This window comes from Poecilia formosa, unplaced genomic scaffold (assembly GCF_000485575.1).
Source record: "Poecilia formosa unplaced genomic scaffold, Poecilia_formosa-5.1.2 Scaffold4, whole genome shotgun sequence".
In the NCBI taxonomy this organism is placed as follows: Eukaryota; Metazoa; Chordata; class Actinopteri; order Cyprinodontiformes; family Poeciliidae; genus Poecilia; species Poecilia formosa.
Window position 1 is genome coordinate 1167668 of NW_006799943.1, and position 10228 is coordinate 1177895.

General features: G+C 39.0%; 1 protein-coding gene across 2 annotated transcripts; it reads left to right on the top strand.

Moving 5' to 3' along the window:
- The first annotated feature begins 3426 nt into the window (after positions 1–3426).
- ace (angiotensin I converting enzyme (peptidyl-dipeptidase A) 1) lies at positions 3427–9131 on the top strand. 2 transcript variants are annotated; one of them, XM_007558941.2, is made up of 12 exons: positions 3427–3858; positions 4853–5020; positions 5256–5343; positions 5962–6105; positions 6179–6370; positions 6523–6620; positions 6693–6862; positions 6992–7215; positions 7289–7433; positions 7611–7709; positions 8215–8337; positions 8442–9131. In XM_007558941.2, the coding sequence occupies exons 1-12, from the start codon at positions 3622–3624 to the stop codon at positions 8674–8676; spliced, it is 1923 nt and encodes a 640-aa protein (XP_007559003.1). In that variant the 5' UTR covers positions 3427–3621; the 3' UTR covers positions 8677–9131. The 2 variants fall into 2 exon arrangements, with proteins under 2 accessions (XP_007559003.1, XP_016530389.1); XM_016674903.1 differs by lacking the exons at positions 5962–6105; positions 6179–6370 and having other exon boundaries at positions 3430–3858.
- The last annotated feature ends 1097 nt before the right edge of the window (positions 9132–10228 follow it).

The following is a 10228-nucleotide window of genomic DNA, read 5'->3' on the forward strand; positions in this document are numbered from 1 at the left end:
GATTGCAAATATGGATCTTCAATACAAAGTAACTATATATAAAAAAAAAAACTCACTGCAGTTTATATGCGTTCATATCACAACTGACATATCTAAACACTTTACAGGACATTCTTTTATAATCCCCAGTCCGTTCAAGTGGAGTTTCTGTAAATCATTCCAGTGCAGTCTGTTCAGTCCAGCTGGAATGGAATCCAGTCAAATTCAGTTCATAATAAACCTGTTGTACAGTCAAAGGCTTGGAGAGGAAACTCAGCTCACTGCATTGAGGTTTTAGGAGGTCAGAGGTAGACCAGCTGTTCCCTGGACTGAGATGAAACAGAAAAAAATAGTTGATGGCAACAAAAATGCATTCATGCAGAATAGTGGTGGCCTAAACCCGTAGCCACACAACTGTAGGGCTAGTTCAGGATACCTGGAGCCACACCGAGCACGAGCTGCATCAAAAAACCTTTCCCAGTCTCAAAAGTAGACGGGGGTTTGCCTCATGGACAGGAAGTGGAAAAACCCATTCTACTTTTTTAAAACCATGAACCATCTGTAAACCTACATCCTGAGTACTAGTGCTCTGTTAGGATCATATGAAACATTCAGTTCTTTAATATAAGGCAGAGTTTAGTTGGTCAGATATTTTTTAGATTAAGAAATTTAACAGTGCAGAAGAAGAAACAATCAAATTAGAGATATATGCCATAGATATCTGTTTTTATTCCAGTCGGTCAGTCAAGAATATGGAATATTTTCTGAAGTTGGATTAAAAAGACGTCCATGTCAAAGATACCACAAGGCACAAGAGGCCAAAAATATTATCTAGAGTAAGTGTTTGATTAGGCTATTCATGTTTTTACTCTTACTCTGATCGCTCTGCCACATTTGGTATTGATAAATGTTCATGTTCATTCTGAAACCAGAGAGAAACCTCCAGAACGGGCCTCTGCAGCTGCAATGTTTCAGGTGGAACCAGAAGGCTTTTCCTGATCTGTCCCTGTCTCCCGAGCCAAGCTGAGTGACGGTACAGTGGAAGCTGCGTGAGCAGTGAGGCAGTTTTATCAGGAGGCTGAAACTCTGGACTCGGTGACGGAGTCTCTGCGACTCTCAACCTGGAGGCTGTGATGGTGAAGCTGGATCTGAAACGTTCAATTCCTCATCATGTTTGTCTTTCCTTACTCGGATCAGATGATGTACATTAGGGACAGAGCAAATGAATAAATATTTACATGTACATGTCACATTTTAGTCTTTGGCTAATTTTTAGTTGTCCAAAAATAGTTTATGTGGGATGTGGTTCAGATGAATCTGGTCTAAACACATCTGTTATTTCTCAGACTGTGATGTAGGAGCTTCACACCTCAATAAATACCATCTATAGTGAACTTAAACATTCACACCTTACTGTTATGAACCAGAACATGTTTGAACTTTACTAACGCAAACCTGACAGCATGTCACCACTATATAATATAAATGGTAAATGTTTGAGGGGTTAATGTAACACTGCTGTGAAAATGAATCAGAAATACTTTGATGGAAGATCAAATCTGCAATCATTTGCTCTTCTTACCTGCAGAAGTGATTCTCTGAGGTCAGCTGGGTGTTGGCTTTTTGGGGAAATTGAGGAGAGGACTTACAGGAAAGAGTTCTGAGTAAATAACATGTTTGTCATTTTTGCCAGTTATGGGTTTGCAGTCAGTTTCCTGGTAAAGCTAACATTTTTAGAGAGTCTTTACCTGAAGGCTCTTCAGCATCTTTTCAAAGCAGTTTAGTCATAAATCTGCAAAGAATTCTCTGAGCTGTGGGTGGACATGACGGTCAATGAAGTTGACTCTTCCAAGAACACAATGACAAAAACAAAATGGATGTACAGAATATTTTCCTGACAGATTCACTAGACCTCAATTGGATTACTGAACACATGAAGGAAAGTTTTTAAAATATAATCTGATAGAAAAGAAGCATTTTATCTGTGAGCAGACAAAAAATGCAATGATTTTAATAGATTTTTTATGTATATAATTATTTCATTTCTCAGAATAAACTCTCATAGGAGTGAATGTGAGTTTAGTTATATGTGAGGCTGCAGGAGAAATTACAGATGCTCAGTCACCTGCTCTTTCTCCACTGGTGTCCATTTTGTCCATTTTCAGGTTTACAATTTAGCTTTGGTTGTATAAAATAAAGAATAAATCAACCTGTCCGCTGTCTGAGAAATCCTGACTTTCTGTCAATGTGCAGGAGATCCAGCATCCTGGAACTGTTCTCACCACATCTCCATCCTTAGTGCGTGTTTTAAATTCTCTGAAACTTAACAATTACTCAACTGCAATTGATTTTCTGGCACAAATTTTCTAGTTCAGGTAAAATGCTATTTAAAAAAAACCTCTGCAGTGCTGCTGTAGTCACTGAGGAACTCTAGTTCTTTTTTTTTCTAGAAATTTCTGTGATTAATCTCAAAATTTCAGAGCTTTTTTCTCACAAATTTTTGACTTTTCTCATAAATGTTGTTGGGTTAAACTAATCATTGTTTTATCATTTTATTTGAGTGTTTTATCTACATGTGTTCAGTTACCTAACTGACTCTGACCAGTTATCTATAATGTAATTTCCTACTCATGGGGTTGATCTGTTTTGTTATCTCAGCATTGTTCTACTAAAAAGGGTCATCACAATAAAANCATAAACCCTCATTGGTTTTGTGTCTGGTTCTTTACAGGTTTTGTGCGAATCATAAAAACCCCAACAAATGTTTTTGTTTTCTTCTTGAACATTTCAGAGATCTTAACATTTCTGAGTTTAAAATGCAGGATTAAGCATTTAACAGAGTGTGATAAGGATTATTAATTCCCACACAGAAACAAAACAGGAGAATTCAGAACTCAGACATCTACAGTTACCAATATGGTGGATAGTGATATTCTGTTAAATTAAAAGGACAGGACATAAGCATTTCATATCAGTCAGTATCAATAATTATTTATTAGTATTTTGTTTTAAATATTTGAAATGTGATCTCTCCTGTTTTATCCATAGTTTCCCTTTGAGCTGCTGCTGCCATCGTTGGATATTTGAGTAACAGAAAATGATCCATTTGGATTACGTGCTCATTTTTATTATTTACTGGAAGTAAAAAATAGGCACAAGTAAATTTTTTTGTAGCGAGATGCGATTTTTTTTTCACTCAACATATAATCACTGCTTTTTTTAGGAGCTGTGTTTTGCGAGGAATATATCACAACAACCAAATATTAAAGAATATTAGTTGATATTAGAAAAAGAAAATAATAATCGATAATTTATTGGTTGTATTATGACTTCTCCAGGAGGAGCTACAGCGCCCCCTAGCGCCTCTGGTCAACACGACCGAATGGTTCTGGAGCTGAAGGGAGGGAGGGGTTCACTTGGAAATATGACAGGTAATCAGAATCACCCGCCACTTCTTCTCAGCCTCTGATTGGAGGGTAAATTCTTTTCAGTTCTCTGGTGTTTGGAGGGAGGGCTGAACCAAACTGTGGGTGGGGTTATAGCGTGCTACTTTAAATAAAGCTCTGTGGCTTCTGAGGAGCAGAAGGCGCTTCATTCCTCATATGCGCCAGTTGTCCCTCCTCTCTTCCTGCCCTGGCCAACATGGCTCCTGGCGTCCACAGGTTGGTAAAATCAGCCTGGCTGCCGCTGCTGTCCGTCTTGTTGCTGTCTGAAGCTCGGTCTGTCCGCTGGACGCCAGGGGACTATGCGGACACAGCCTCGGATGCCTTGAGGTTCCTCAGTGACTACAACATCACTGCAGAGGAGGTCTTCTTTAACATCACGTCCGCCAGCTGGAACTACAACACCAACTTGACGGAATTAAACTCCAGGCTGCAGGTAGAACATGGTAGTGTGATTTTTTTAAATTTTATTTAATTTTATTTTTTTTTAGATAAAAGCCATCAAACCACTCTGTTCCATCAATTATGGAGAAATAAAACATACAATATTAACTTGAGACACTTTGTGATACTTTTTTAACCTATAGAATTCACTACTCTACACTCCATTTAAAATTAAAAAAAGAAAAGGTAACGATTTGCACTTAGTTTAGTTGGGTCAATTTAACACTGACAGTTAAAGTCAAATGCAGGTTGCATTATAATGAACAATCCTATAGTTTGGTGGATTTTTTTTAAATGAACTTTTAAATGTCATAAATTCGATGTGTTGCCCCTCAGGTATTTTTCCTTCGCACGACACAAACTTCACATCACACTCAGAGCGCAGAAGTTAAACAAATAAATATAAAGTCAACAACTCTGAAACACCAAAGAAAATTAAATTAAATCTACCTGATATTAAAAATTGAGTAATTGTGACTTGTAATTTAACTACTTAATAATTAATAAAGGTTAACTTACTTGCCTCTGGAAAAATTCCACAGAATTTATTTTTTTAGACAAAAGTTTAAACCAACCTTTCATCAACCTTTTTGTCTAAAAAAATCAACCACAAGCCCAACAAATGGAGGCACAAAATGATCGTAGATGCTCAGATTCAAGTTGTTTGAACTGTATTTTAGTTTGGGGGCTGGGCGGGAGGAATAGTGGTAATAGGGTGTTTTTTTGTTTTTGTTTTTTTTTTATGTAAAATTTATCTTTGAACCATCATCTCTTGAAGCTCCACAGCAGTCACTGATGGCTCCAATGCTGCTGCCCCAACAGGAGAGATGACATCTTTAAAAAGCTCTGATGGCACAGATCAAACTTTCCCCTAACTTAACCATGAGTTTCAAAGTGTTCATGTGAAACATTTGTTTAGAGTTTGACTGGGTTTCATTCAACCTCCCTATCTGTCATCATTGACTTGTGGTGCCTCTTGTTTTTAGGTAGCGGCAAGCCTTGTGTATCAAAATTTTTCAGAAGCCTGGGGAATGAAGGCCAAGCAGATCTTCTCTAAAGAAGTACTTAAATCTCTTTCTGAGAAGGACAGAAGGCTGTTTGCTGGTGTCAAGTTTCTGGGTAGTGCTAACCTTCTTCAGGCTGAGCGAGTGGAGGTACAGTAGCCCTTATGTTGCTACAGTTACTATATTTAGTTACTATAGTAACTAAATGTTACTACAGTAACATTTAGTTACGATGTTACTACAGTAACATTTAGTTTCTATAGTAAATGTTACAACAATGAAGTTACTGTAGTAACATTTAGTTACCAAAGTAACTAAATGTTACTACAGTAACATTTAATCTCTTCTGAGCTATTAATGCCCATAAACTTGCTTCTCTTTGTAGTATAGCACCATCCTGAACACCATGGAGAGTATTTATTCAACAAGTAAAGTGCACCCACTGCCAAATGTTACATGGAACCTGGAGCCTGGTAATCACACATTTACAAGTGTCTTTTGTTAGCAACATCAATAAACTGCAATTTTATTATACTATGTTTTTGAGCTGGAAGTGGAGAACAAGTCATCATTATTTGTTTGTAAATTAAAAACACAAGTGCCTTGGTGTCAAATAATCACTAGAGGAGAAATGTTGACACAATGGTTTTTAAGCCCTAATCACTGGAGCTTCTGTTTTGTCGGCTAAACAAGCTTAATGCATTTGGAAGGGGAAACTTCCATGGACAAGATGAAGGAAAACTGCTTCAGAGAATTACTGAGAAACTAAAATAAGATCCTTTTTGTCAGTGATGCATCTGTTTGTTTAGTTACTTTTGCAAATATAGGAGAAATCCAGTGTATCTTAAGATGCCATGTATCAACTTTCACATTTGTCTTAACCTGGTTGTTTGAAATGATATTTGGAGTCCTGATAACATGGCTCTGACATAACTGGACCTAATTTCTTGTTGCTAGGACTTTTATTCCCTTGATGAGCAGGAAGCTATACAATAAAGCTTTATAATTAAAATAAACATTTGACTGTTATCTGACTCATTGCAGAAACATGTTGGCTTTTCTATCTAACGGGTAACTGTCATTTATCTCAGAGCTCTCGGAAATTCTGGCCAAGTCCAGAAGCTATAAGAAACTACTCTTTGCTTGGGAGAGCTGGCACAATGTATCGGGTATGCCTGTTAAAGAGTACTATTCCAGGTTTGTGGAGCTCAGTAACAAAGCCTCTCAAGGGGATGGTAAGAACTATGGGCTTGAAATAAAATAGCAAAAATCCAGACAGGATCTTTAAAAAAAGAAAATCATTTTCAGGCTTTAATGACACTGGAGCTTCTTGGCGCTCTTGGTATGAGATGGAAACCTTTCAGGAGGATTTAGAAAGGCTCTACAAGACAATTGAACCGTTCTACTTGAACCTGCATGCCTTTGTAAGACGCAAACTCTACAACCTCTATGGTCCCAAATATATCAACCTAAAAGGACCCATCCCTGCACACCTGTTGGGTAAGATGCATGTATAACAGACATGTGAAGCTCCATGCCACGATGGAGACATTTAATGGTCATTGACCCTTCTCTATGAAGATATTTACATCAGTGCCAGTTAGTCTTTCACAGTAATTCAGGATTTCTCCACTACGTCTTCATCCTACTAGGAAATATGTGGGCTCAGTCATGGAACAACCTCTATGAGATGATGGTCCCATTTCCTGGCAAACCTTTCCTAGACGTGACTGATGAGATGGTCAGACAGGTGTGGATTGAGGACTGAGGTTGGGGAAAGCTAGTTCTCACGGTCTTTAAAATGTTCATTTATTTTCTGCAGGGCTTCAATGCTACACACATGTTCCGTGTAGCCGAGGAGTTCTTCACCTCTCTGGGTCTAAAGGAGATGCCTCCAGAGTTCTGGGAAGGGTCGATGCTTGTTAAGCCTGAAGGTCGGGAAGTTGTATGCCATGCGTCTGCCTGGGACTTTTATAACCGCAGAGACTTCAGGTAAAATTTTTAACCTGTGACATTATGGTGGCTAACCCACTTGCTCTGCAACCTGGAAGACTAGCTGCTGGGGGTGTGGGGGAAGCAACTTCAAATGCCAGTAATCTGGTCGATGTTTCATTCCTGCAGGATTAAGCAGTGCACCACAGTGACCATGGAAGACCTCTTCACTGTACACCATGAGATGGGCCACATCCAGTATTATCTGCAGTACAAGGATCAGCCTGTAGGCTTCCGTGATGGAGCCAACCCTGGTTTCCATGAAGCTATTGGTGACCTTATGTCCCTTTCAGTTTCAACACCCAAGCACCTCCATGAGATTAACCTGCTGGAGTCTGTGACCTCTGACAATGGTACTGACCAGATATCCTCTCATTAATTCAGATGGACTCTTAAACAGAATAACCATTCTGTATTTTTTACCAGAAAGTGACCTGAACTTCCTGTTGAAGACTGCTTTGGAGACTATCGCTTTCCTTCCTTTTGGCTATCTTGTTGACCTCTGGAGATGGGATGTGTTCAATGGAAACACTCCTCCAGAGAAGTACAACTCTGCTTGGTGGAACCTCAGGTGAGACCAAATAAAACTTGCATTTTAGGATTGGTGGTTTTTTACAAAGTCACTTTCACAGAGAGTCTGAGCCACAACAACCTGTGGAAACTTTTTCTGTTGTCACTCTGACTGTGTGGTTCCAGATCTTAGCCTGACTTGTTGACCTATTTCTGTGATTTCTAAATTTCTTCACAGAACAAAATACCAAGGAATTTGCCCTCCTACCAGGCGTACAGAGGAGCACTTTGATCCTGGGGCAAAGTACCATGTTCCTGGAAACACACCATACATCAGGTAAAAGATCTCCCACCCATATGATGCTAACTTAAGTAAAATTAAGTAAGTGGTAAAGAATGTATTAATAGCTCTCTAATAATTCATTTCCCCCATTATTGGAAATCTGAAGCTTTTTTTTTTTTTTCCCCCAAACTAGGTGTTAGACTTCCACAAAAAAACACATGGGTGTTAAAATTGCATCTGGTTTTATCATTTCCACAACCTGTTCACTGAAAACAGTCCTGGGCCACACAGTGATTTCTTCCCTTTGTTGGCCTCATCTATCTTGGTCAACTAGTGTGAGTAGTCATGGCAGGCTTCAGTGTGGGTAACTGGCTGTAGTGTAGTAAAGAGCCAGGGGGAGGATGTGAGCGTCACATAAGTGTGATCGACAGCAATGAGTCCCTCCTGGTTTTGGTTTCTGATCAAGCCGTTTATATTTGCAGATAGATGTAGGAGCACAGGGAGGAGGCAAAAGAGCTTGGAGGATTTTTGTTTACTGAAGTTCTTCTTTCCCCTGCAGGTACTTTGTTAGCTTCATCCTGCGATTTCAGTTTCATGAGAAACTCTGTGAGGTAGCCAATCAGACTGGCCCTCTGCACACATGTGACATCTACCGTTCTACAGAAGCTGGAGCCATCCTGAAGTAGGAATGAATTTTTGTTTCTGTTTTTCTTTTCTTTTTTTTTTTTTATCCACAAATGAGTACATTTTACTTCAGTGTTGCAATATGTGTTCCTTTTTCCCTAGGAAAGTTCTCGAGGCAGGCTCTTCAAGACCTTGGCCTGACATGCTCCAGGAGGCCATAGGCACACGTGAAATAAATGCCACCTCATTACTCAAATACTTTGACCCCATAACAAAATGGCTGGAAGAGCAAACTGCCAATGAGACCCTTGGATGGCCTGATCTCGACTGGGTTCCACCAATCCCTGAGGGCTACCCTGACGATATTGATGCACAATTACAAACCTCAACTCTGTAGAAAGAATTGAATGTGGTTTTATATTTCAGATGGGATGGTTTCTCATCTCAATTGACTCATTTACCTGGACATTAATGAAGCTAATAAGCAGGGAGTGGTGGTGGGCGGGTCAATTTAAAAGATGTCTGAAAACTAGACTGCTCCCATGCTAGCTGGAGCGCTACAGTTGCTGTGTTCTGGTTTTTATGCTCAATGTTTAGAAAAGCAGTTCAGCAACTTTGTCTCAGTGTGTTAAAGCCTAGGTCACCAAGCTCTCTTCATGTGCATATTATGAGGTGTATTTTCATGTTCTGTGATTGGAATGTAAAAATCCTCTTCATCATCATAGCCTAATTATGGGCTATTGGTGAAGACCACCCATATGTGGTTTGCAGTAGTTTTAGCCTAAAGCATATTTAGTTTTTCTCTAATTTAATGGAATGTTGGTTTACAATAAAGAAACTTCTGCTACTTAAGATCGATCTCTTTTAATATTCAAGTCTTGTTTTATTCTCAGTTGATGTATTAAGCGAGATACAAACAACTACCAGATAACATACAGAAATGCTTTACTGGTTCTAATATTAACGTTAGAACCAGGATGGTCAGGACAACCATGAAGAGAATGTGCACTTCAGTCAGTGGTGTAAGGATCTGGAGTAAACTCAGTCTACAATTGAAGCAATGTCCCAATATAAGTTTATTTCAGAAAAAGTTCAGACTGATGATTTTCATCAGGTAACGAAGATCTGAGATAAAGTTGAATGGATGTTTCTAATATGGCAAACAGAATTTTATATGTGTATGATGGTACACTATGTGTGGCTCATTTACCACAGCGTGCTTCTTCCTTCCCCTTTTCAGACACGTTAAATGGGACTTTTGTGTTCTGTATATTGCTGTACGTATGTAGATAGGTATGTATGGATAGATGAATACTTTGTCTCACGTGTATAATGGAAATGCAACTTATGACTTCAACAGCTCTACACAGGTGGTGTTCTTTAACAGCCTGTCGGTTACCTAGAACTACAACACCTAGAACTACAACACTAACCTGACAGAGCACAGCTTCAGGACTGGGTGCTTCCAGATCATGTCCCACCATGAAAAGGTCCTCACAGGTTCTGCTTGTGTTCCGAAGTGTGATTTAATTTAATATTTAGCAAAACAATTTCCATGATGGAATTGGTCATCATTGGTGCAATTGGTGCACACACTGCAGGTCTACACTGGCGTTCCATCTTCAAAGTCAACTATTAAGCAACATTGTGTTGCATTATTCAAGCTTAAATCATTTTGAAGTCCCATTAGACAAACAGGTGTGTCTTTATTGCAGAATGTGGTGTTGCAGTAGTTTTAAGCCGCAGGATGAAAATGCACATGATTTAAATATCTTTTTCTAAGGCTTGTATGTTGCAGAAGAGCCTGATGGGTTCACTGACCATGATTTAAAAAGCATGACTGAAACGGTTTCTAGGTTTAAAGGCTGTTATGTGTGGGTGGATTTTTCAGAGGTAAATATCTAGTACACTGTGTTTCTTTGACATTCTTTGTTAAACAGTAAATATGA

Coding starts and splice junctions, on each gene's coding strand:
- ace (XM_007558941.2), top strand. CDS start 3,622: ATGGCTCCTGGCGTCCACAGGTTGGTAAAATCAGCCTGGCTGCCGCTG. Junction 5,021..5,255: donor TTCAGGCTGAGCGAGTGGAG/GTACAGTAGCCC, acceptor TTCTCTTTGTAG/TATAGCACCATCCTGAACAC. Junction 6,863..6,991: donor TATAACCGCAGAGACTTCAG/GTAAAATTTTTA, acceptor TCATTCCTGCAG/GATTAAGCAGTGCACCACAG.